The 27,833-nt window shown below is 41.8% G+C and overlaps 1 protein-coding gene across 2 annotated transcripts in view; it reads left to right on the top strand.

The window, feature by feature from the left end:
- The window catches only part of LOC117523661 (pituitary homeobox 3), a 98,300-nt gene that overhangs the window by 28,838 nt on the left and 41,629 nt on the right, over positions 1-27,833 (top strand). Inside the window, exons 2-3 of one of the 2 annotated variants that reach the window (XM_034185240.1) lie at positions 41-47; positions 6,171-6,287. In XM_034185240.1, the coding sequence (XP_034041131.1) occupies positions 6,179-6,287 (109 nt within the window). In that variant the 5' untranslated portion in view covers positions 41-47; positions 6,171-6,178. The remainder of the gene's footprint in view (positions 1-40; positions 48-6,170; positions 6,288-27,833) is intronic. The other variant, XM_034185239.1, reaches the window with a different exon arrangement.

The following is a 27,833-nucleotide window of genomic DNA, read 5'->3' as shown; positions in this document are numbered from 1 at the left end:
TTGTTTTTGATATGCTGTGACGTTACTGTCCAGTCAATAGTTTGATGGTTAACATGCTTCTTCTTCAGTCCAACTGGTTGTTTCAGTATATAATGGGAGAAAAAGCACGGGGCCTAAGATGGACCCCTGTGGAACCCTGTATTTCAAGGCAACAAGGCTAGAAGTAACATTAAAGGACATGCCGCATGCTTTTTAACGTCCCAGTTAGCAACACAACATCAAAGTACTCATGACTGTAAATCTCTCTGCGCACATGCGCATATAATTAGTGGTTTCTGATGTTTTTTTATTCCTCTCCCTAAGTGAGGTAACAGGTGCATTTCTGGAAAACGTCTCACTCTGCATTTCTCAGTGTGTGGCATAGTTATTCACAAAACATAAACGACAGAGAGAGAGAAACTAATGCGGTTATGTCCGATAACAAAGCTTCTGAGCTTTTATTTGAAAACTGTGGCTCGGATTTACAGAGGAGACGACACACTTCACCCCAAAACTTTTAACTTTTCAGAGTCTGTCAGATTTTGGAACCTAAAGTGTCATGATGCTGCTGCTTGTGTCACAGGAAGCTGGTTTACTGCTGCCGTGATCATGGACATGCCTGGACACGCAGATGTATGTTTCACATTGGAAACACTCAGAAGATGCTATTTTCAGGAGATAATGGACTCTCTAATGTGCCACGATCCTTACAGAATTTGAGTTGAAGGCAGAGCTGGCCAAATGGAACGTGAAAATGATCTCTGGCTGTGGATCCAAGTGAAGACGAGTGGACCGTTCCATGGCTGGCGATTGCAATTGCGCAAAACGCTCTCTGGTGATCGCAATTGCACGTGCGTGAGGGCTTGTTTTTGTTGTGGACTAATTTGGAAATCTTTACACTGGGGTGAGTGGGGTGAGTAATTTTTTTCATCTTTTGCTTTGTGTTCTTTTCAATGGAGCTTTCAATGAAAGCGATTTTTTTACTTTGAGAGAGTCTGTGGATGTGGTGAGTGTGTGTATGTGTGTTTGTGTGTGTGTGCGTGTGTGTGTATGTGGAGCAGCCACTGTTTTAACCCCCAATTTAGACAGACTTCTGGCTGAATTTGAACATTATATTATCAGCTTGTAGACTCTCAAATGTCATAAAACTGTCAACCTCTATAAAAACTTTTCAAAAGAGAATTAATGTTGAATAGTCCCTTAAAAACAGCTGACAAGCAGGTTAAAATGGCTGTTATGCTGTTTTAACCCACATGTCTGTTTATTGCTGCTTAATATATATTTATTAGATTTTCACAGATATATACAACGCTTATTAGCGTTTTTTTCTTAACAGGCTGCATTTATGATTTGTGGCTGCAGGTGCACTAAACCTCACGGCTGCTGCTTTTACTGTGACTGCATCAAAATGAACAGTTATCACTTAAAAATGAGTCATCATAACACAACATCACACTTATGTAGATTTTGGAATTAATCTGTGCCTCAGTTCTTAATGTTAACAGCTACATTCCATTGAAGGGCACGCTGGGAGGCTTTGAGTAGCTACGAAACCTGTTGGAAACAACTACTTTGTTTTCGGAAGTCTCTGTAGCTGTTTGCTGCGAATGCCGTATACTTTGAAACTGGTCACGGAAGTGCACAAAGAAATCCTGGTGGATCATCCGATGGTCACTAACAGCCTAAATCTTAATTGTTATGATTTAGGTGCAAAATGTTCTTTAATGACCAGGACACAGTGAGAGTGACTGGTCAGGCAGGATGTCAACCATGCAAGGACATTCCCAGCAATGCCAAAATGATTCTCCAGCCTATCAAGAAGAATACGATGATCCACAGTATCCACTTAGTATCCACTAAGATCTAAGAACAACAGAACTGTAGTGGTATCTGAATCCATTACAAGCAAAAAATTACTTTCCACTTTCTCGTTGTCGTGGCAATCCCTCAGTGGCGAGGAAGATTGTCTCTTGACAATCCTTGACAGATCTTTAGCCTGGTGTGATGACTGGGATATGCCACTCGATTGGGGACTGAGGATATTCTGCAGTCTTCATCTGCCTTCACAGCCGTTGGGTTACAACCCATCACCTCCTCTCCTGATAGGCTGGTTAGGATTTCTTGTTTCACCAGAGCACCCCTTGCTGTCTCCTGTTCAGGATTCCTGTTGGATCTTTATGGATACTGTAGTGGCCACAGGGCATACAAGGTCCCTACCATATTTCACCCCAACAGGCAATCCTGTGCTTGATTTGTTACCAAGGTTGTCACAACATGGACGAAGGGTTGGATTTTGGCTTCTAATCCATATATCCATATGCAGCACCGATGTTCCTGTTCATAATTCCCAACACTTGGTTGTACCTCTCAGTGTAAGCTGTCCCAGTTTGCATCTTGCAGCCTGTTATTATGTGCTGGACTGTCTCTGGGGCACATTTGCACAGCCTGCAACTTGGGTCCCGTTGGCTGTGGTTGATTCCTGCCTCTATGGATCTGGTGCTTAGGGCTTGTTCTTGTGCTGCCATCATCACAGCCTCTGTCCTGTCTTTTAGGCCGGCCTTTTCTAGCCACTCGTAGGACTTTTTGATGTCAGCCACTTCCTCTATTTGCTGATGGTACATCCCATGGAGGGGCTTGGTCTTCCACGATATCTCCTACTTCTGTTTTGTATCACTGTCTGTCTTCAGCTGTCTGGAGCATTTTTGTAGCAGCTGATCTTATAGGGGACCATCTTTCTGATGTATTCATGGATGCTTGTCCTCTCATCGTGGATTGTTGCTCTGACACTCACTAATTAGTGAGTGTGCTGGACTTTGGCTAGAAGCCCCTGTGCATTTTGTGTGTGTGTGTACATATATATATATATATAGTCTAAATGTTGTGCAGCAAACCTTAAACATGCTTCAACATGCTTTTTCTTTAGCAGTGGAGTATTGCGTGGTGAGTGTGCATACAGCCGATGGTGGTTGAGTGCATGATTGATTGTTTTCTTTGAAACAATTGTTCTGTTGCTCTCCACAAGTGGTCCTTGGCTCTTGCAAAACTCTTCTGATAAATCTTTTCACCCTTCTGTCAGGAATCCTGTGAAGGGCACCTGTGTGTTGCTGTTTTTTTGTGAAATGATGTTCTTTCCACTTCTGGATTATAGCCCCAACAGTGCTCACTGGAACATTCAGAATTTTAGGAATCCTTCTGTAAAAATGCCATCACTATGTGTTGCAACAATAAGGTTGTGAAAATCTTCAGAGAGCTCTTTGCTTTTACCTTTCATGAGATGTTTCTTGTGTGAAGCTGATATTAATTTGCACTGACAAGAGGCAGGATTACTTTCTAATTACTGATAGAGTTCAGGTGGTGTCTTGGCTTTCCTTGCCTTCTTGTCTTTTCACATTATTGCACATAACCTAATTTATGGACATCTATGGTTTGATTTACTGACATATGGTGAACATTTCATGTCAAAAGTACCTTTAGAAATATATTTTCTAAGAAAAATGGTGACATATAATGTGTGTGTGTGTATAAGCAGTATAAGCAGTACTGTGCAAAAATTTTAGACACCCAGCAGTTGTAATAAAAGTAGTGTTTGTTTTTTTATTGGCATGTCAACACAAAATCAATTCCAAAGGTTGAATTATGAACACATGAGGACTGTGTATTATTGTATGTCTTATGAATGGATGAGTACTGTGTATTACTGTATGTATTATAAACAGATGAGGACTGTGTTTTGTTGTATGAATTATGAACAGATGAGGACTGTGTATTACTGTATGTATTATAAACAGATGAGGACTGTGTTTTGTTGTATGAATTATGAACAGATGAGGACTGTGTATTACTGTATGCATTATAAACAGATGAGGGGTGTGTCTTTTATTGTATGAATTATGAACTGTGAGGACTGTGTATTATTGTATGAATTATAAAAGGATGATGACTGTATTATTGTATGACTTATGAATGAATAAGGACTGTTGGATTTGTATTATGAACAGATTAGGACTGTGTTTTATTCTATAAATTATGAATGAATGAGGACTGTGTATTGTATAAATTATGAACGGATGAGGACTGTGTATTGTATAAATTATGAACGGATGAGGACTGTGTATTGTATGAATTATGAACTGATGAGGAGTGTGTTTTATTGTATGAATTATGAACAGATGAGGACTGTGTATTATTGTATGAATTATGAACTGATAAGGAGTGTGTTTTATTTTATAAAATATGAAAGGATGAGGACTGTGTATTACTGTATGTATAATAAACAGATGAGGACTGTGTTTTATTGTATGAATTATGAATGGATGAGGACTATATTATCGTATGTATTATAAACAGATGACTGTTTTTTGTTGTATGAATTATGAACGGATGAAGACTGTGTATTATTGTACGTATTATAAACAGATGAGGACTGTGTTTTATTATATGAATTATGAACTGATGAGGACTGTGCATCATTGTATGAAGTATGAAAGGATGAGGACTGTGTTTTATTCTATAAATTATGAACAGATGAGGGCTGTTTATTGTTGTATGTATTATGAACAGATGAGGACTGTGTATTATTTTATGAATTATGAACGTATAAGGACTGTGTATTATTGTATGAATTATGAAAGGATGAGGATTGTTTTATTCTATAAATTATGAATGGAAGAGGACTGTATTGTATGAATTATGAAAGGATGAGGACTGTGTTTTATTCTGTAAATTATGAATGGATGAGGACTCTGTATTGTATGAATTAGAAAAGGATGATGACTGTATTATTGTATGACTTATGAATGAATAAGGACTGTTGGATTTGTATTATGAACAGATTAGGACTGTGTTTTATTCTATAAATTATGAATGAATGAGGACTGTGTATTGTATAAATTATGAACGGATGAGGACTGTGTATTGTATGAATTATGAACTGATGAGGACTGTGTATTGTATGAATTATGAACTGATGAGTGTGTTTTATTGTATGAATTATGAACAGATGAGGACTGTGTATTATTGTATGAATTATGAAAGGATGATGACTGTGTATTATTGTATGAATTATGAACTGATGAGGAGTGTGTTTTATTCTATAAAATATGAAAGGATGAGGACTGTGTATTACTGTATGTATAATAAACAGATGAGGACTGTGTTTTATTGTATGAATTATGAATGGATGAGGACTATATTATCGTATGTATTATAAACAGATGACTGTTTTTTGTATGAATTATGAACGGATGAAGACTGTGTATTATTGTACGTATTATAAACAGATGAGGACTGTGTTTTATTATATGAATTATGAACTGATGAGGACTGTGCATTATTGTATGAAGTATGAAAGGATGAGGACTGTGTTTTATTCTATAAATTATGAACAGATGAGGGCTGTTTATTGTTGTATGTATTATGAACAGATGAGGACTGTGTATTATTTTATGAATTATGAACGTATAAGGACTGTGTATTATTGTATGAATTATGAAAGGATGAGGATTGTTTTATTCTATAAATTATGAATGGAAGAGGACTGTATTGTATGAATTATGAAAGGATGAGGACTGTGTTTTATTCTGTAAATTATGAATGGATGAGGACTCTGTATTGTATGAATTATGAAAGGATGAGGAATGTGTTTTATTCTATAAATTATGAACGTATGAGGGCTGTGTACTGTTGTATGTATTATGAACGGATGAGGACTGTGTATTATTTTATGATTTATGAATGATGAGGACTGCGTATTATTGTATGAATTATGAATGGATGAGGACTGTTTTACTGTATGAATTGTGAACGGATGAGGACTGTGTATTATTGTATGAATTATGAAAGGATGAGGGTGTTTTATTCTATAAATTATGAACGGATGAGGACTGTGTTTTATTGTATGAATTGTGAACAGATGAGGACTGTATTATTGTATGAATTATGAAAGGATGAGGGTGTTTTATTCTATAAATTATGAACGGATGAGGACTGTGTTTTATTGTATGAATTGTGAACGGATGAGGACTGTATTATTGTATGAATTATGAAAGGATGAGGGTGTTTTATTCTATAAATTATGAACGGATGAGGACTGTGTTTTATTGTATGAATTGTGAACGGATGAGGACTGTGTTTTATTGTGTTAATTCTGATCGGATGAAGACTTTGACGTGTTTGTTTGTTTGTGCTCACAGAGCTGGTCATGGAGTTTAACCTGCTGGCGGAGGTGGAGGCCCGCAGCCCGGAGCTGTCGCTGTCTGACGCCGGGACTCCACAGCACGAGGCCGGCTGTAAGGTTCAGGACCACAGCGGTCAGTCACCACTTTCTTATGTCACATGTTTCTGCAGCACCGTGTGTTTCTTGCTGTCTGCACATGGAGAAAACGAAGCTTTGAAGCGTTTTTGTGCCAGTTGGTTATTTGTCTGCTGCGTGTCTCCAAAACAAATCAGGCCCTGCCATCAGGCCATAAATCGCATTTTGCTTTGAATATGAAAATGAAGTGCTGAAGCAACAAACTGAAGATGATCACAGCACGTTTCGATTTGCTGCAGCCTCTCTGCAGTCATCCGATCGTCTATCAATAAGCAAAGACACTCGTATCATCAGATCAATCGCTGACAGTTTACAGCCCCTTCTGGGTATTTGTTTTCGCTTTAATATTAAATGATCGAATATCTGACTTTTTGGCAGGAAAAAGTAAAACATAAAAAAAGGTTTAATAAAATTGTATTTTATTTATGTATTTATTTACTAATTATGAATGACATGTCATTTTAATAATTAATAAGCTTTCTGTCTGTCTTTTTGCTTTGTGGCTGAAAAAAATCAGCTGCTGCTTGTTTTGATCATGAACTTTAATTTATCACAAATGTGAACTATTGCTTTGCACAATGTGAGCATTTTAAATGTTCACTGTGTAAATGTAGTTTTGTACCATGAAGATATTTGTGGGCCTCTGTCATGCTGTGATGAACATTTGTCATTTTTGTTCCACCATTAACAAATAATAAGTCATAAAGTCGATTTGTAGTCAGACGTTTGAACCTCTGATCTCAGTCAAAGTCAGGGATTGATTGAATGTGACTTTGCTGATTCCACATAGCTTCTGTAAAAAGCAACACTTTATGATATCAAACTGCAGCTTTGTGACAAACACTGTTTCTCTTACTTTTCTCTCATTTTTCTGGACGTGGGTGTTTATGTGTCACAGAAAGAACAGATAAATGGGAACCTTATCTCTCTCTCACACACACACACACACACACACACACACACACACACACACACACACACACACACACACACACACACACACACCATCCACTCTAGACTTCCCATCTGTGGATTACTGCTGTGATTTTCATAAAAAACTAAATAAAACCTTTTTCTCTGGCCTGAAATACAAACTTTTATATGGCGCCTAAATAAAGCGTTGCCATTTGATTGGTGGATGGTATGTCACATGACACTGATTATTTGTCCCACTGTAGTCCACTCTGTGACTGACATCATTTACTGTGGATTATTGTGCCACATGTTTCACTCTACCAAACAACTCACTAACTTTTAATAAAAATGAAGAATGTAAATCCAGTCCACCATAAACTGTATCAGGCATTAATGAACGGATATGAATTAAAGTGTTTGAAACATAGTTGTTCTGTTTTTGAACAGGAGAATTAGCAAAGTCATAAACGTTTGTCTAAAATCCCAGCAGGAAGGTAGGACCCATGAGATCTGATGAGTGCTGTTCTCGTCCTGCAGACCTCAAGAGATAAAACAAACGACTTCATCTGAGCTGCTTAAATTTGTATTCAAACTTTCAAAAAATGTTAATCTATATTTTCAAATTAAAATCCCCAAATTGTCAGTTGTTGCTGTAGTTTTTGTGCAATACTTCATATCCATGCATATTTGTGGGATTTAAACCTAAACCTGCCATAATAAAATCCAACAGTCTGCCTGTTTAATCTGAAGCCATTTAAATAGTGGAGTTTATGTATTGCAAAGCTGTTTTGGATTAAAAACAAACAAACAAACAACAACAACAACAAAAATTATGCTCAACACATGAAATGATCTTTTTTTTAAGGTAAAAGTTGAAGGATTATACAGTTCATTTTCAGCATTTTAATCAGTTAAGTAAACCACACCTGTTTACTCATAAATATGTTAATTGCATGATTTAGATTTGAAGGGAAGAGCTGCAGTGTCTGAAATGCTCTGAAGGTCTTAAACCAACTGATGGCGCGTTTATAAGTTCCTGTGTGAAACGTTCTGGTTTGTTTGATAGAATACAGAGGCTTTTATATGCACTTATTCTGAAAATATTCAGAATTTTGTCATTTTCTGCAGATTTTGAAATGCAATTAAGTTAAAAGCATGTTGTAGTTGCTTTTGGGATTGAAGTCTTGTGAGAAGCTGACCTGTAGCGGCTCTCTCATGTCAGCACATTATCAGTCCGATTGCCTCTATTGTTGGTCGGTGCGTCGCTGGAAAAAGAGAGATGGCCTTTCCTCTGTATTGTGTTATAGACTTTGGCCTTAAGTGACGGCTTACCCAGTGTCAGTTTACTGGCAGATAACAGCCTCAGCCTGGCCCTTATTGGTTTTGCCTGTGGCCCTGCGGAGCCTCTTTTTAAACCCTGCTGATCATTTCGAAGTGCTCCCAGAGAGCTAAGCCCTCGCCAAACACAGCCCAACCTGCCCCAGTCACAAAAGCCTGATCCGCGGGATTAGCTAGCCAACTAATTTCACTTCTGTCTGTGAGGTCCTCAGACGGTGGGAGTGTGAAGCGGCAGAGAGGAGCCATGCTAGACATAACATGGATGTGCGGTCTGTAAAGCCGCCGTGCCGCGGGGCCAAATGCAGCCTCTCATTACGTTTGCTCGTGTTTGCGTGTATTGCCGTGTTTGGAATCACTGGAAGTGGGCACGCACTCCATTATCCACAACAGCCAGCTTCAGCAGGGGTGGAATAACAATGAAGCAATCCAGCATGCAAGCTGCCTGCATAATTTAGAATTTCTCCTCTTTGCACTGACACTGTGTCGTCCTGCAGTATTCTAACCTGCTCTTCTATGGAGGCAGAAGACAAAGCCGCAGAAACATCACTACATGTTTCTTCCTGCTCCTGCACCCATGTCAAATAGTTCCAACACAGTCCGATGTGATTTTTGTGGAAACAATACTGAGATATATAGTGAAAATAAGATTGTTTCAGTGACTATTCACATTCACTATCTTTCACCAATGATCAATAAAATCACAGCCTCTGTTTTGTGCAGCAGCAGGACATGAAGTGATATGGTAGGTGCTGGAGGCGGATATGGGTGTGTTGTTAAGATGTATTTATACATGGCCAGTCGACTTCACATCATTCAAACAGCTATGACACTGCTGCTGCATGAACGTGACAAAGATAGTTTCTGTTTCACATGGATGCAACTGCACCATCGCTAGAAGTAGGTCAAAGTGATGCACACCAGTATTTACTTTGATATTTATCACATTTTGAAATGTTTGGCTAACAATCGGCCAATAAAACCTGCGAACCACACTGTTGAAGTTTCTCCATCATTAGTATGGGCCACGACTAACCAGTCAGTTATACAAAGGACAAAATCTGTATCAGGCTGGTTGGTAAGTAATGGTTGGACACAAATGCACGGCTTGAAAAAACAACTCTGGTTGTAAAAAGGCTTTACTGGTTTGGATAGCAGAGGTCGGTACACAAGTAGGCAGTCCATATAAAGCAGCGGTACAAAAATCATCAGGCTTAGGCGTGGTCGATCAAACAGACAGGAGGTCATAAAACACAACAAGGCAGGCAGGACTATGAAATGCAAGGAACAGAGGTGGAAAGAGGCACAAGGCACAACAATCTGGTGAGGGACTAAAGCACCCAGTGAGCTTACATAACCCCAGGTGTTGAGTTGTAAATCAGGAACAGGTGTGTGTGAAAAGCACAACAAGGTCATGGCCAGAGAGAGTGAAACGCCCACCACCAAGAACCAAGAGACAGACAAGGGAGCTAGAGACACACAGATCCAAGCAGAAAAACCCAGCAAGAGAAAAACCATACAGAAAACCAATAAATCAGAAAAGAAAACAAAACAGACCAGAAAAATAAAACCAGATAACAAGACAAAAATTCAAACCCTGATAGTACCCCGCTCCCTAATGCCGACTCCAGATGGCCCAGGGGAACCAGGATGAGCAGCATGGAACTCACGGATTAAGGCGGGATCCAACACGAAGCGGTGGGGGGGGGGGATCCATGACCACTCCTCTGGGCCATAGCCCCCAGTCCACAAGATACTGGATTCCATGACCACAGTGGCGAGAGTCCAGGAGCTGCTGCATGGTGAAAACAGGGCCACCATCCACACACCAGGCAGGAGGCGGAGGACCGGCTGGAGGGCACAATGGGCTGGACATAGACCTGCACATAGACCTTGGGAGACAGCGGTGAACAGAAACTGGATTAATAACTGTGGAAACCAGAGATGGACCAACAAACTTGGGAGCTAGTTTCCTGGGCAGTCCTCTTAAGGGAAGGTGATGAGTCAAGAGCCAAACTTTCTGTACAGGTTTGTATGGAGGTGCGGTGGACCTTTTCTGATCAGCTGCAGTCTTATAGGCCATCGAAGATTGTAGCAGGGCCCTTCTTGCCTGCTCCCAGGTTTGTCAGCAGTGGAGGATGAGTCCAAGGGATCAGGGAACAGAGGAGTTAAGAGCTGTGGACAAAAACAGAGGAGGTTGATGACCATAAATAACATGAAAAGGGGAGAAACCAGAGGATGCAGTTGGGAGACTATTGTGAGCCAATTCTATCCACGACAGTTGAGATGACCATGAGGCAGGACACTGGGAGGTGAGAATCCAGAGTCCTTTTTCTAGCTCCTGGTTGAGGCGTTCTGTCTGTCCATTGGCCTGTGGATTGTAGCCTGAGGTTAAGCTGGCAGTGACCCCAAGGAGATGGCAGAACTCCCTCCAGAAGTTGGAGATAAACCTCTTTCTGGCACAATATCTTGGGGAAACCATGCAATTTAAACTGTAGGTGACACCAAAAATTGTGCACAAACAATCATTAAAAATGATGAAATGTTGATATTTAAAAAAATCTTGAACAATAAAAGTCAATGATAAGTGCACAGGTGAAAGATAAGCTACAGCTGTCTGAAGCCTGCGCTCTATTTCAGCCCTCAGCTACGGCCATATTGTTGCTACATCTTCGGGAGAACGGCACCTGCTGATTCAAGCCCAAATCAATTGTAAACATGGTGGAGGTTGAGTTGTTTTCGGATGATTTATTTCTAGTGTGGGTCTTTTATTTTTAAAGACCAGTATCAACGTGTGTCTGAGTAAGCTGTGGGGGACACAGCTTTATGGGTTTGAGACTTATTTAGATGATAATGACGGAGACAAAACTTGGAGGAAAACCTTCAGTCTGACAACAGTGACGATACTGGCAGAGTTCAGAAAACAGAATAGTGATTATAAAATAAATAAATAAATAATGCAGGCAATTTTCGCAGGAGATACTTTTTTGCCAGCTGTTTGATCTAATCAACTTATTAAAAAAGTTTTTGTGATGGTGTAGATTTTTTTATTTATGATATTTTTTGTGATTAAATGATACATTCAAATCTGAAAAGTGTCACAAGGGACTGAAAATATCAGCTATTTTAAAATAAATATTGTTTCCTTCTTGGATACAGTTAGTAGCGTAACACATTATTAAATATTAAAACCATTCGCACAAGGAGAAAATAATATAGTCTCACCTGTCCATTTCAGGGAGATACGATACGATAAGATATACTTTATTGTCCCCAAAGGGAAATTTGTCTTGGTCTTCAAGTGCTTTGCAAACATTCCTGTCTCAAAATCCACACAACAACAAACAGTACACTGCTTGCATACCTATGGAACATTCATCAGCATGTTGCACATTCCCATAATATAATATACCATTAAAACAGCATAATAAGACAATAAAAAAACAGATTAAAACAGATAAGTTAAAACGCACACTTTACTTGTACACATACACACACTTGTGTGTGTGCACATGTGTCTATATATATATATATATATATAGAGAGAGAGAGAGAGACACACACACACACACTTATACATATATATATACATGCACGTCTACGTATAACACATACACACACATATTCGCAAGTGCATACACATCCATGCACAAAGCCCTTAACGCTGCTCCCGGACAACCCCTGCAGCATTCAAGAGTCTGATTGAGGTTGGAACAAAAGAGTTCTTGTATCTGTTCAGTTTGCACTTGGGAACTCTGTATCATCTCCCAGATGGTAAAAGTTCATACTCTTGATGGAGGATATGGGATGGATCACAGAGTATTTTCTGTGCTTGCCTATAAACAGACTGCTCATAGATGGACTGAAGGGGAAGGGTTCCAGTCCTCCCCATAACCGTCATAGCAGTCTGCACCAAGCGAGAAAGCTTTGATTTTAGCTGAACCGATAAGTTTCCATACCATGCTGCCATCCCATATCTAATGATGTTCTCCAACACCGCCTGATAAAATAAAAGTATAACTTTCTGGTCAACACCAAACACCCTAAGTCGACGTAAAAAAATACAGTCTTTGCTGTAAACATGCACACAAATGATCAATATGGGTTGGGTTCCCCAGCTAAATAGACTATCTAACTGAACACCTAGATATCTACAAGAGCTTACCTGGTGGATTTTTTGATCATGAACTACAACTGGAGTCTGGTCCCCAACAGACCGAGGATCTAGAACCATTTCCTGCATTTTATTTACATTTGTAACCAGGTGATTGGCATCACACCACTGAACAAAAGACTCCACCTCAGAAAAATAAGATGAGCAATCTTTGTCCTTGTGCAAGAAGCTGAGGATGGCAGTGTCATCAGAAAACTTAAATATAAAGTTACCGGGAAGAGGACTGCTGCATTGATTTGTATATAACGTAAACAAAGCAGAGGATCTCACACAACCCTGAGGTACTGCTGTGCTAATAAATCTGGAGTCTTGACTGTGTTGTTTACTTTAACGCTCTGAGTCCTATCAGTTAAAAAAAGAATAAAACCATTTCACAATAAGCGGGTCTACAGTCATCTGAGACAATTTGCTTAACAACAGATGAGGCCGCAAGGTATTAAAAGCAGAGCTAAAATCAACAAATAAAAGACGTGAGTAAGCCTTGGGGTCCTCAAGATGCTTTAGGGTCAAATGGGGTGATACTATTAATTGCATTGTCTGTACCTCGATCATGTCTGTAAGCAAACTGCAGTGGATCCAATTTAGAGCTAACATCGGCTATCAATATAGAAATAATATATTTCTCCAAACATTTAACTACCACAGAAGTTAACGCAACTGGTCTATAATCATTACTCTCAGTTGGACAGGGTTTCTTTGGAACAGGAATAATAGTTGATTTTTTCTAGAGGTTAGGAAGTGTGTGTGTGTGTCTACAGACTGTTGAAAAACTGGGCGCCAAGCTGGAGTGAGCTCTTCTGCGCAGGTCCCCAAAATAAAAGGAGAAATGCCATTAGGGCCTGTACATTTACCCTTACAAACCCTACTAAATAGTAACTTAATTTTATGGGGGTCACTACCAACCCAACCTCAGTAGCAGGAAGAGACTGTAACACATGATTACATTCCAATGAAAAATCCTGAGTTTCAAACCTGAGGAAAAAATCATTAAGTTCATTAGCTTTCTCCAGTTCATCATGAGTTACTAAGCGTTTTCTTGCTGTAGTCATGTTAACTGCAGCTTTCACAGAATCCCAAAGCCTTCTCGAGTCCATAGACCTAAAATTTTGTTCTATGATATTCCTGTGCTTCCTTCTTGCCTCTCGCAACAACTGATTAAGTTCTTTTTGAATTGTTTTTAAACCAGCTCTATCATGTTTTTTGAAAGCGATCTTTTTACGATTAATACAGTCCTTTACTTCTCTAGTAATATAAGGTTTGTTATTGGGATACGCAATAATGTCCTTTGTGGGAACCACACAGTAACACAAAACTTAATATAGTCTGTTATTGTTTCTGTGGCCTCATTTATATCCAGATCATGAAAAATATTCCACTTTGTGCAGAGGAATGAACCCTTAAGTGTCTCCACGCAATCCTGTGTCCATATAGACAGGGTCTTTGATTGAGGTTTCCTTCTCTTAAACACAGTCTTGTATGTAGGAATTAAATGGACTGTATTATGATCAGAATTTGATCATATTCATTTTGATGAAAACGTATGAAAATGATTTAATTTGTTGTCCTGGCAGAAGAAAAGTCTATGATGGTTCGAGTCTCTGCTGTACTGATCTGTAACCGGCGCGGTTGCTGCAGGTGTAATCTGTTCATTGCATCTGCAGCTGATCGTTCAAGTCTCTCCTGTGAATGGATCCTCTTGTTCGACAGCGGGCCGCTTTGTACTTCAAGTTAAAAGACTCGCAGTTCCTCGTCTGCTCCTAACATGTCAGTCTGCACGTGACAAAATTCCCATGATCCAAAAACAATAAAATCAAATAAAGTGTAAACAGTCAGTTCTGACTCCGTGTGGAGTGGAGAACTTGCACTACAGTCTGTGTGCGCGCTCATCAATATAAATGTTTCCACCTGCCAATCGAAAAAGATTCTGTCAGTGAGAATAACTGTTCTGACACCGAAAACACGGTGCAGCTCTGTCCCGAACCACAGAGATAAATTAATGGGACAATTAAGATAATAGTTCCGGAGCTGACGCTACTTCCTCCTTCTTCTTGTCTAATGTCGGCACTCCGGGAAGTTCCTGGTTTTTAGTGTTGCGCAGGTCAAAATCCGAATATTTATCTCTTCAACTGCGCACCAGGAAAGAATAAATTTCAAAGTGTTGTTTAATTTTAGTCTTAAACATTCATGAAAACATGGCATTATGTGTCACCTACACTTTAAACACTTGAGAGCATTACCTTGGTCGTTTCTTTAGCCGAGGGACGTTTAGGCAGAGGGATGAAGTGAGCCATCTTAGATAATCTATCGAAAACAGTTAAAACTGCACTATTCCCCTTAGAGCAGTGGTCTCCAAACTATTAAGGAAAGGGCCGAGAGGGTGCAGGTTTTCTTTGCAGCCACTGACTTTAGCAGGTGATTTCACTGATGAACTCATCCCACCTGTTCAAAGGGATGTTAATCAGTGAAATCACCTGCTGAAGTCAGTGGCTGCAAAGAAAACCTGCACCCTCTCGGCCCTTTCTGGAATAGTTTGGAGACCAGTGCCTTAGAGGGTGGAAGTCCAGTTACAAAATCTAAGGTGATATGTGACCAGGGATGAGTGGGAATGGGCAATGACATTAATGAGCCTGCAGGTGGGTGGTTAGATGACTTGTGAATAGCACACGTTTGGCAAGCATTAACATATTCTGTAGCATCTTTCAATAACCTGGGCCACAAGAACCTCTGCTGAACAACAAACACTGTGTTTTTAATTCCTGGATGGCAAGAGAACCGGCTGTCATGTCCCCACCTGATCACGTCCCCCTGAGTGCTGCTGGTACAAAAAGCTTACCCTGAGGGTAACCTGAATGAACCGGTGTATTGCCTAAATCAAATCAATTTTATTTATATAGCACCAAATCACAACAAACAGTTGCCCCAAGGCGCTTTATATTGTAAGGCAAAAGCCATACAATAATTACAGAAAAACCCCAACGGTCAAAACGACCCCCTGTGAGCAAGCACTTGGCGACAGTGGGAAGGAAAAAGTCCCTTTTAACAGGAAGAAATCTCCAGCAGAACCAGGCTCAGGGAGGGGCAGTCTTCTGCTGGGACTGGTTGGGGCTGAGGGGAGAGAATCAGGAAAAAGACATGCTGTGGAAGAGAGCAGAGATCAGTCCTAAAGCTGACTGAACTCTTGATTCTATGTCCCATGTCAAAGCAGAAACAAAATGGGTGCAGACTGCAGATTTGTCCCTGGATCGGCCAGTGTGTCAACGGGGTCACCCTGCCGAGATAACGCGTTGGGTTTACCATTCTTGGATCCCGGCCGGTAGGAGAGCACAAAGTCAAAACAGATGAAGAAAATAGCCCACCTGGCCTGATGAGCATTACGGTGTTTAGTGGTTCTAAGATGTGCTCCATTTTTGTGGTCTATATAGACCAAGAACGGAATTTGTGCCCCCTCCAACCAGTGGCACCACTCCTCCAAGGCCCCTTCGGCAGCAGTCAGTTTTTTCAACAGAAAGGCGCACGGGTGCAACCTGTTGTCAGCGGAGTTAACCTGTGACAGGACTGCTCCAACACCAGCATCAGACGTATCGACCTCAACCACGAACTGTGTAGTTGATGTGTACTCAGACTTTTGAAGCTCTCCTCACACCCTGGCATCCAGATGAACGGCCGGAGGGACGACATGACTTTGTGCAACAGAGCTGTGATCGTGCTGAAATTTTGAATGAATTTTCAGAATAAACTGGCAAAGCCCAGGAATCTTTGAACCGCCTTACAAGTGGTGGGAATGGCCCAGTCCCGCAAGGCTGCAGCTTTCTCAGGGTCCATCTGGTTTCATTGTCTCATGGTTTCATTTATAAACAAAACTAATTCCGGATAGTTTATCAACATTAATGGCAACTCTGTCATTTTTACAAAGTGAAAGTATCGCACGTATCTTTTAAAGTAATGTGCTACTTCTGAAGGTTTGTGTTATGTGTCGACGCGGGTTGAGAAAGCGGACCTGCGTCAGACGGAACCCAGCGCTAAAAATAACCAGAAAGCGGTTCCAATAACAAAACAATGTATTTATTACACCCACTGGTGCATAATAAAGTGCAAGAACTGAAAAAACGTCCCTCTGGTGGAGTGAAGGCTGGCACGCACTCCAGCGCCCAAAAGGATCAAAGCCCGGCGCTCCTGGACCCACTACCACCGCCAAACACTCCCCAGGTGGACACGACAAACCGACCCCCTGCGAAGCACAGAAGAGGTGAGGTAAGTCAGCAGTTACAACTAATATCCTTCAAAAGACACACACTATCAGCAACACATGCAGGTCTGAATTTTAAGCTTTATGCAAATGAGCAGCTTCTCACAACAGGTGGAGGACCGCTTGTCCGCATGCCACAGCAGTGAGAAGCAAGCTGCACAATCCTCATCACAATTCAAGTATACTGCATAACAAAATACCAAGTTACTATCAACAATTAGTCAAACATTTAATCACCTTTGATGTGTGCTGACAGCATGTGTCCCTCACCCTTCCTTGCTTCACGGGCTCAATGTGTCAAACCCAGGCGCGGTCCTCAGCGTCTCACAAACGAACATCACAAGGTCGAGTTCCCGGCAGTTCTGCTTGAATCACACATGACTTAAATGCAGAACGCCATCCAATTATCTGCTTCAGCTGAAAGTCTTTAAGGTTGCATGTGAGCACCATTCACAGGTGCTGCACATGATGTTGATGAGGGTGAAGGATTCTTCAGCCAGCATCTTCTCCACAGACAAATCAGCTCTCATGCTACCTGGAGAGCAAAGAAAAGAAAAGAACACCAAAATATCCAGCCACACCCCCCAACACACAACAGTACCCCCCCTTTAACGGGAAGCCTCCCGGCGACCGAACAGACCAGGACCGAGAACAGCACCTCCCTCCGGGGTCCTCGTCAGGAAGCAGACAGCACCACGCTCCTAAGGTCCACCACAGACAGCAGGACAGGGCACCGCAGCTGGAAGGCCGGCTGGCATCAACAAAAGCCCCAAAACATTCCCCAGTACAATCCAACACACAGAAAAAAACCCACCCAAAACCTCCCCAGGGGACCGTCCCATCAAACCCCGGGAAGAAAAGAAAAACTCCCAAACGCAAAAACCCAACACAGCCCCACAAACACAATACAAACATAAATGCATAAAAGAAAAATAACAAACAACCCCCCCAGAACGACTTGCAGAGCCCAACCCCCCCCAGAAGGCCTTTACCGCCAGTTCCAGGAGGAACAGCCAGAACCAGAATCCCACAAAGGTCCCCAGGTATACATGGAGCAAACGGCGCCCCCCAGAGGACCGTACCATCAACCCGAGGAGGTACCCTCCCCACAACCCCGGAACCCCAGACCCGGCCACACTTGGCTAGTTGGCCCCAAGCCAATTCCCCCCCAGAGGACCGTCCCATCAACCCTGGAGGTGGAACCCGGAAGGAAACAGAACAAAATCAAAAGTCAACCCCCGGAGGACTACCAAAAACAACCCCGGGGGGATATAAAACGACCGCAAACCCTGTTACCTTCCCCGGCACCCCGAAAGACCCCAGGTCCCTCCCAGAGCCCCTCGGCGGCTCAATTTTGGCGAACGGCTCAAAACAGTAAGCCGGGGAAGGGAACAGGAATAACTAACCCAGCCCCAACCCCAAAGCGCAGCGGAGAACCGGAAATACGTCCGGTGCCCCAACTCGACCATACCCCAGCCTCTCGGGAGGGGTGGAACTACCGAAATGGCGAACGGCAACAGATCGGCCCACCCCTCCGACTGAGGTATGTCTCCGCTGCACCACACCCCGGCAACACCAATGACGAACGGTACAAAGGCTCACGGAGGCTGGAGTGGAACCGGGCCCTAACCAAACCAAGAAAAACGCCCCTAACACCACCACCCCCCCCCCCCCCAGGTGCAGAGGTCTTCTGAGAATGCTCAGCGTGACCAACCTGCACCACCCCACAACCCACAAGACAAACGGTCTTGGGGCAAGTGAGGTTGGGGTTAGGGATGTAGGGAAATAAAAAACAACAAAATAAAACAACCCAACAACCCAAACAGAAAATACCTAAAAACACATAAAAATTAACAATTAAGTGAGCCCAGACGGGCTTCTAACCGCCTAACATTCACTCCACCAGACACGCCTCTTACTCCCCAAACAAATATAACCCCTATTTAAGGAAAGCAAAACATTAACCCGTACTAGATTTTTTTTTTTTTTTTTTTTTGTGTGTGATTTTGCCTGTCCCAGAACACCTGGAGATACGTCACCATTATTTTTCTTGACGTTTATATGTCGGGGCAATACAGTAATCTCTGCTCGTCCGAGCTGCATGGGCTCGTCAACAGGAGGAGCCAGAGGTCCCGTCGGAGGAGCCTCAGTGGAGCGAAGAAGAGGCGGCCCAGATCTGTGTCGGGGAAAGCCCCGAGACGAAAAAACCTGCTCTGAAGGCCGCCCTCTCTTGCGTCCACGCTCCTTCATCCGATCATCTAGACGAATCACCAATGATATTAGCTCATCTAAATCGTTTGGCTCGTCACGGACTGCCGGCTCGTCTTTTAATGACTCATTTAACCCATCTACAAACATTCCTCGTAAAGCTGCGGCATTCCAACCTGACTGAGCAGAAACCAGAGAACATTGCATCAAAGCACAGGCTTCGACATCTCCCGTACAAGTCTCAGGACGACAAACAATCGGTTCGGACACCGAATCTCTGGGTGACGGAGTTATCTGCACCAGTATCGATGGTGCCGCAGCTGGAGCTGCAGGAAGCGGAACGGCTTGCGCTGCAAGCTCCGTAACACGGGCGTCTGTTTGTTTAATTTGGTTTGCGAGATGCTGTAATTGCTCCCATATTTTCTCCAAGTGTTCTTGAACTTTTTCGGCAAAAGGAACCGCCTCTGCCGCTGGGTCCATTATGGAATGGCCGGGAACTACTGTTATGTGTCGACGCGGGTTGAGGAGCGGACCTGCGTCAGACGGAACCCAGCGCTAAAAATAACCAGAAAGCGGTTCCAATAACAAAACAATGTATTTATTACACCCACTGGTGCATAATAAAGTGCAAGAACTGAAAAAGCGTCCCTCTGGTGGAGTGAAGGCTGGCACGCACTCCAGCGCCCAAAAGGATCGAAGCCCGGCGCTCCTGGACCCACTACCACCGCCAAACACCCCCCAGGTGGACACGACAAACCGACCCCCTGCGAAGCACAGAAGAGGTGAGGTAAGTCAGCAGTTACAACTAATATCCTTCAAAAGACACACAGTATCAGCAACACATGCAGGTCTGAATTTTAAGCTTTATGCAAATGAGCAGCTTCTCACAACAGGTGGAGGACCGCTTGTCCGCATGCCACAGCAGTGAGAAGCAAGCTGCACAATCCTCATCACAATTCAAGTATACTGCGTAACAAAATACCAAGTTACTATCAACAATTAGTCAAACATTTAATCACCTTTGATGTGTGCTGACAGCATGTGTCCCTCACCCTTCCTTGCTTCACGGGCTCGATGTGTCAAACCCAGGCGCGGTCCTCAGCGTCTCACAAACGAACATCACAAGGTCGAGTTCCCGGCAGTTCTGCTTGAATCACACATGACTTAAATTCAGAACGCCATCCAATTATCTGCTTCAGCTGAAAGTCTTTAAGGTTGCATGTGAGCACCATTCACAGGTGCTGCACATGATGTTGATGAGGGTGAAGGATTCTTCAGCCAGCACCTTCTCCACAGACAAATCAGCTCTCATGCCACCTGGAGAGCAAAGAAAAGAAAAGAACACCAAAATATCCAGCCACACCCCCCAACACACAACAGTTTGAGCAATTAACCAACACACGCTCAAAAGACATTATGGGAAATGAGTCTCCTCTAATCACTACCCCCCCATCAAAATGCATAGAACACTGCCATCTACTGGATGGGAGTGTGAATAGCGACCAACATATTTGTGAATCTCAAATGCAGCTTTGCTGTCTGAATATCTCAATATTGCGCAAGTGAGCAATGCGAAGAATGCGTGTGATTGGTGATCCACAAATGCTGAATCACACATCACAAACATAATTTTCAGTTTTGCAAATGCCTTTTTTACAAATGAAAAAAATGACATATTTACAAATACACATTTATTTGTAAAAATGAACACGCAAATTTCAAATCGGAAATTTGTGTTTGTGGATCGCAAAACACAGACTATTTGTAGATCACCCTCTGTGCATTTGTAGGTATTAATGAGACAAATTTAACTCCATAAATAAGTGTCTTTTCACTTAAAAAAAGTAAAAATTTGCATGTACACACTGTCTTTAAAACAGACACACTGTGAAAGACATGCAGGTTAGGTGGATTGGAAACTAAATTGTCTGTAGGTGTGCATGCAGGTATGAACGTGTTTGTTTGTCTGTATGTGGCCCTGCGGCAGACTGGCGTCCTGTCCAGGGTGTACCCCACCTCATCCCCCTGTGACTGCGGGGATAGGCTCCAGCCCAGCATGAAGCAGTTGAAGATGAGTGAGTGAGTGAAATTTTCAAATTCTCTCACACAGTTCAGAAATGATTGATATCTTGAAATTTTCTCATCGTGGGTTTTTGACACAGCGTTCAGTGGACATTTGAATGATTCTGATGTTTTCACCTGACAGACAAATTTTCCAGTCCCCTTTCAGTGCTCAGTATACAGTTCATTCTTCATTGTTTTGCTGTCAAAAGACATCATATGGATTGTAACATCAAGCCTAGAAACAAATCAATATGAATTTTTGTATTGAATGTCACATGCCAGTTTGCAACCCAATAATGGCAACATCTAAATGTCTTTAAAACAAAATATATATGGCAATTATTGAATGAGATGACAGAGATACCATCCACATACTGGCTTATTCTTTGTCTCATCACTGTGTCTTCTTTGATGACCGTATACTGAAAAGTGAGACTATTTATTTAGAAGTAATGATTACTATGATTATGAACATGAAAATATGTGTTTGGGATAGACAAACGGCAGACTGTACTTTAATAAAGATGAAGTAATCCGACAGGTGCGAGTAACTTCCTGAGCCACGTGAGCTGAGATGATGGTCAGTTCAGGCGGTTCATACTGATTATCATGTGCACATTGGATATTTGCTAAAATCTTAAAGAACGGAGTGGGGAAATTGCTGGTTTAGTACTGGCAAATTATACAGTATTTTTTGTCTTTCTGATGCCTGATTCTGGTTTTTTCTCTCTGTTTAAGGTGCAGCTCCATCCAGAGATGGGAGTTGTGTTTGTGTTGGCGATCCTCCTGTCCTGTGCACCGATAGCATTTCTTGTATATTCGTCCGTGAATTGTTCTGTGAATTGTTCTGTAATTTACACTCAACAAAAATATAAACGCAACACTTTTGGTTTTGCTCCCATTTTGTATGAGATGAACTCAAAGATCTAAAACTTTTTCCACATACACAATATCACCATTTCCCTCAAATATTGTTCACAAACCAGTCTAAATCTGTGATAGTGAGCACTTCTCCTTTGCTGAGATAATCCATCCCACCTCACAGGTGTGCCATATCAAGATGCTGATTAGACACCATGATTAGTGCACAGGTGTGCCTTAGACTGCCCACAATAAAAGGCCACTCTGAAAGGTGCAGTTTTATCACACAGCACAATGCCACAGATGTCGCAAGATTTGAGGGAGCGTGCAATTGGCATGCTGACAGCAGGAATGTCAACCAGAGCTGTTGCTCGTGTATTGAATGTTCATTTCTCTACCATAAGCTGTCTCCAAAGGTGTTTCAGAGAATTTGGCAGTACATCCAACCAGCCTCACAACCGCAGACCACGTGTAACCACACCAGCCCAGGACCTCCACATCCAGCATGTTCACCTCCAAGATCATCTGAGACCAGCCACTTGGACAGCTGCTGAAACAATCGGTTTGCATAACCAAAGAATTTCTGCACAAACTGTCAGAAACCGTCTCAGGGAAGCTCATCTGCATGCTTGTCGTCCTCATCGGGGTCTCGACCTGACCGACTTGAGTGGGCAAATGCTCACATTCGCTGGCGTTTGGCACGCTGGAGAGGTGTTCTCTTCACGGATGAATCCCGGTTCACACTGTTCAGGGCAGATGGCAGACAGCGTGTGTGGCGTCGTGTGGGTGAGCAGTTTTCTGATGTCAATGTTGTGGATCGAGTGGCCCATGGTGGCGGTGGGGTTATGGTATGGGCGTCTGTTATGGACGAAGAACACAGGTGCATTTTATTGATGGCATTTTGAATGCACAGAGATACCGTGACGAGATCCTGAGGCCCATTGTTGTGCCATACATCCAAGAACATCACCTCATGTTGCAGCAGGATAATGCACGGCCCCATGTTGCAAGGATCTGTACACAATTCTTGGAAGCTGAAAATTTCCCAGTTCTTGCATGGCCGGCATACTCACCGAACATGTCACCCATTGAGCATGTTTGGGATGCTCTGGACCGGCGTATACGACAGCGTGTACCAGTTCCTGCCAATATCCAGCAACTTCGCACAGCCATTGAAGAGGAGTGGACCAACATTCCACAGGCCACAATTGACAACCTGATCAACTCTATGCGAAGGAGATGTGTTGCACTGCATGAGGCAAATGGTGGTCACACCAGATACTGACTGGTATCCCCCCCAATAAAACAAAACTGCACCTTTCAGAGTGGCCTTTTATTGTGGGCAGTCTAAGGCACACCTGTGCACTAATCATGGTGTCTAATCAGCATCTTGATATGGCACACCTGTGAGGTGGGATGGATTATCTCAGCAACGGAGAAGTGCTCACTATCACAGATTTAGACTGGTTTGTGAACAATATTTGAGGGAAATGGTGATACTGTGTATGTGGAAAAAGTTTTAGATCTTTGAGTTCATCTCATACAAAATGGGAGCAAAACCAAAAGTGTTGCGTTTATATTTTTGTTGAGTGTATGTTTGTAGCATGGCCCAAGCAGAGGGTCACCCCTTTGAGTCTGGTCTGCTTGAGGTTTCTTCCTCAGAGGGAGTTTTTCCTTACCACTGTTGCTCTGGGGGTTGGTAAGGTTAGACCTTACCTGTGTGAAGCGCTTTGAGGCAACTCTGTTGTGATTTGGCGCTATATAAATGAAAATAAATTGAAATTGAATTGGAAAGCAATTTCTCTAACACACTTTTAACCCAACCCAATCTCACGCCATTTCATGATGGCATCTATGGTTTATGATACGTCATCAAAAGTGCTGCATTTTTGTGATAGTATCACAAATTTATTTTGTGACTGGAGCACAAAATGCGGGGTAATTTTTGGGGGGTGGTGGGGGGGTGGGGTTAGGGGAAGGAGAAGGGGTAGGGTTACAAATAGTAAAAAACAACAACAACAAAAAACAAACAAACAAACAAAAAAAACAAAAACAGGAGTGGCCTAGCCAGAGCCCAGACTGGAATCTGATTGAACATCTCTGAAGATATGAAAATGTCTGTGCACCGATGCTCCCCATCCAACCTGATGGAGCTTGGAGGTGCTGCAAAGAGGAATGGGCAAAACTGCCCACAGATAGGTGCACCAAGCTTGTGACATCATATTCAAGAAGACTTGAGGCTGCAATTGCTGCCAAAGGTGCATCAACAAAGTATTGAGCAAAGGATGTGAATACTTATGTACATGTGATTTCTTAGTTTTTTTTTTTTTTTTGTTATTTTTAATCAACTTACAAAAATTAAAAAAAAACTTTTTTCATGTTGTCATGAAGGGGTGTTGTAAGTTGAATTTCGAAGGAAAAAATGAATTTACTTCATTTTTGAATAAGGCTGTAACATAACTAAATAAGAAATAGTGAAGTGCTGTGAATACTTTCCAGTTGCTCTATATGTGAAATATTAGAAAAGTTTTCTGTTTCTCAATGTTCCCATGGCAACCACATTGAATTTTTGGCGCTAAAACCCATCTGCCACAAATGCCAGCTTGGACATGGAAGAAAAGTTGTTTGTTATCATCCACTGAAACTATATACCAAGTGTGGCACTTTTGTCCAGCTGGTAAATATCAGGCCACCTTTTGGCCCTTATACCCTCGTCACACATAGCCGGAATCACACAGTGGCATCAGACTTATGAATCGGCGCACATCCGAAAGGTGTCGGACTTCAGTTCCAAAATGTTCTGACAGCCATTTGCAGAAGTCCACACAGTTGGTCAAAATGCACATGTTCAAAACTCTCCGGGCGCCGTCGAGATGGGACACCTATCCGACGGTGGTCCATGTGCAATTTGAGTACCATCTTTACATATTCCAGCAAAACGGGATCCGAAACGATTTGAGCGCATACAAGGGAACCTTGCGATAGATCTGCCACGGTATGTCTGCCGGTATGACTGCACGTGCCACATAATGTCCACCCCCCCTCCGGAGCGCAAAGGAACTGTTGAAATGTATGTGGCATGCTTCATCATGATAATAATTCTGAATTATTATCATGTACAGTGAATGTGAATAGCAGCTATCAAACCAAAAGCTCTGTGCGCTAATGCGCACATGCCGCTGCAAATCTGAACAGGCTGTTATATCCACAATAGACCTTACAGTACAGATATTTGTCCATTCCTTCCCATGGGCAACTTAAATAATGTGAACTATTGTCTCCATCATAACACAGGCAGCTGCGCCTCTCTGTGGTGCCCAGTTATGCGTCATTGCACAGGTCAGGCTCAGAGCTGGATGGATCTCACGCTGTAATAAACAAATTATTGCTTGATCACATTTAATTCTGTTGGACATATGATATGGAACTGTTTCACCATGACAACATATAAAACATGAATCTCACCTCCAGGAGCATCTCACAGTGCAGTGCGCCAGGAGCCAGGAACACACAGCCTGTGGTGGAATGCTGGAAAGAACAACGCCAAACATAAATCCCATGGGATAATCCAATCACAGATCATGATGTAGAGTTGTGTTGTGGGGGGGGATAAAGTTTGCTGCCACAAATATAGTGGGAAAGCTCACTGCAAACTTTTTAAAGCAAAGGTGTGTGTAAAGAAATGAGGCATCAGGCCAAAACATGGAAGATGTCAGAGTGTAGAAATGTGTGTCAGAGGAGCAGTTTTCTAAAGAAAACCCTTACAATTTTTTTAATTTTTTACCTCAAGATTAATTTGTGATTACTGTACATTTTGAAATTAAAAAATGTTTCTTACATTAAAAACCTATAATTAAAACAGCTTTAAGTAAAAAAAAAAAAAAAACTTTAGAAATCTTTGATGCTCATCTGTAAATTAAAACCATAACTTATCTGTTGCTGTTGTTTCAGCTGTTGTTTCTTGATAAATATGATCATGAACCTTGTACACTTATTTTTAGACAAATAAAATAGCATGAAAAGTAATGTGTACATTTTGACGTCTGGTAGATTTGTTCAATCATATCTCCATTTCAACCAGGAAAAAAACACGCTGTAAATAAATATCAGTATTTATTATAAACACAACAGGAGATGAAGTAACAATGACTGCAGTGTGTCTGCTAATTAGGATTTCTCAATGTGACATAAACCTCATGATCAAATCATTTTTCAAGTAATTTCATCATTTAATTATGTCTTTGTTGAATATATGATTGATTTTAATGTTGTCAGGACAGAGTAATTCTGAAAATATGAATTTGACTGTTCTAGTGATTGTGAATGCTTTGAAATTGTACACAATAGGGGCGGGGCTTCTTCTACCTGTGCAAGTATCTTTTGACTGAACTCTAACTTCATGGACATGTTTAATGATTCATTCATTCAATGTTAAAATATAAAAGGAAAGCGCTTTTCAAATAATAAAATAGTTGCTCTTTAAAGAGCCTTTGTTTTATTTAAAAATGTAGCAGCGGGTGTGAGTTTTCAGAGGTGACAGGTGAGCTGGACCCTCAGGTCATTTAACCAGATGAAGGCCTCCTCTGCAGCTTGAACCTCTTGGTGGAGTTTTGAGACACTTTCCTCTCATTTTGAAGAGCAGACTTGTTCTCTTCTTTCTTCTGGAATTCAGGTTTTTGTGTTCAGCTCCATCGCTTGAAGTTTTTGAAGTGCATCTGGATTTACAAGGTTCTCTGCACAGCAAATGTTGAAACGTTCCTGCTGTTGGACAAGTGAAGAAGTAAATTTCTTAAAATATAAAGAAACCTGAAACAGTGCTGTGCTATTTTCTTTAAGGATTACTGGATAGTTCAATTAAAAAAATCAGTTATATAAAGTTGAGACTGTTCTTGTAGTCAGAGCAGTAACCACTAAAAAAAAGCTATTATTTATTAGCTTTATTTTGTAAAAATAACAGATCAAACAATTTACAAATATAAAACATTCACTCAGCTCGACTGATTTAACATCTTGCAGCTAAAGGCTAAGCTAACATTAGCTGAAAAACATTAGTGTTCACATTTTATTTTCAGATTACTCACAGTTGCCCCATTGCTCAAACTGGGTGTGTGTATATATACAGCCCAGTCTCATGTTTTTTTTTCGTGCTCCCGTCATGAAACGAGTCAAATTTTCGTGACAGGGGTTTTTTTAAACTCACTATTACTAACCCTACTCCTACCCCCACCCTAACCATAACCACCCCGACCCCCTCCTTCACTTTTAATTTCGTGCAGCCATCACGGAATGAATTAGAATGAATTTGTGCTGCCATGATGAAAATGAAGTGCTTTTTGTCACAATATCATCAACCAATAGATTAATGTATATTTCGTGCTGCTGAATCACGATTTGCCATGAGACCAGGTTGGTATATATCCAAAAATGTTGAATTTCAGATTGTGTCTGCTCGCTCACACTGGCTGCCGTCTCTCTGTTTGACCGGGTCTGTGGGTCAGCTCTGCATGGCCGCTTCAACTCTGCCCCAGCCTCACTCTGAAAAGTCGCTGAAAAAGGCTCTTCCCAGTAGAGTGATGTTCGTCACTCATTCTTCTGCTTTTTGCTTCTAATCTTCTGCTTATGACTCACAGACTGTTTTTCTGTCATGCATCCATGATGGCGATTGTTTGTGTTGTTGACGCTAAAAAAAACAAACAGATAGTGACGTAGAAATCTCCGCCCCCTCTGCATGTCCAGATGCA

The sequence above is a fragment of the Thalassophryne amazonica genome, chromosome 13 (genome assembly GCF_902500255.1).
Source record: "Thalassophryne amazonica chromosome 13, fThaAma1.1, whole genome shotgun sequence".
NCBI classification, from domain to species: Eukaryota; Metazoa; Chordata; class Actinopteri; order Batrachoidiformes; family Batrachoididae; genus Thalassophryne; species Thalassophryne amazonica.
The sequence above is the reverse complement of the archived record's forward strand: the minus strand, read 5'-3'. Positions and strand labels throughout refer to the sequence as shown.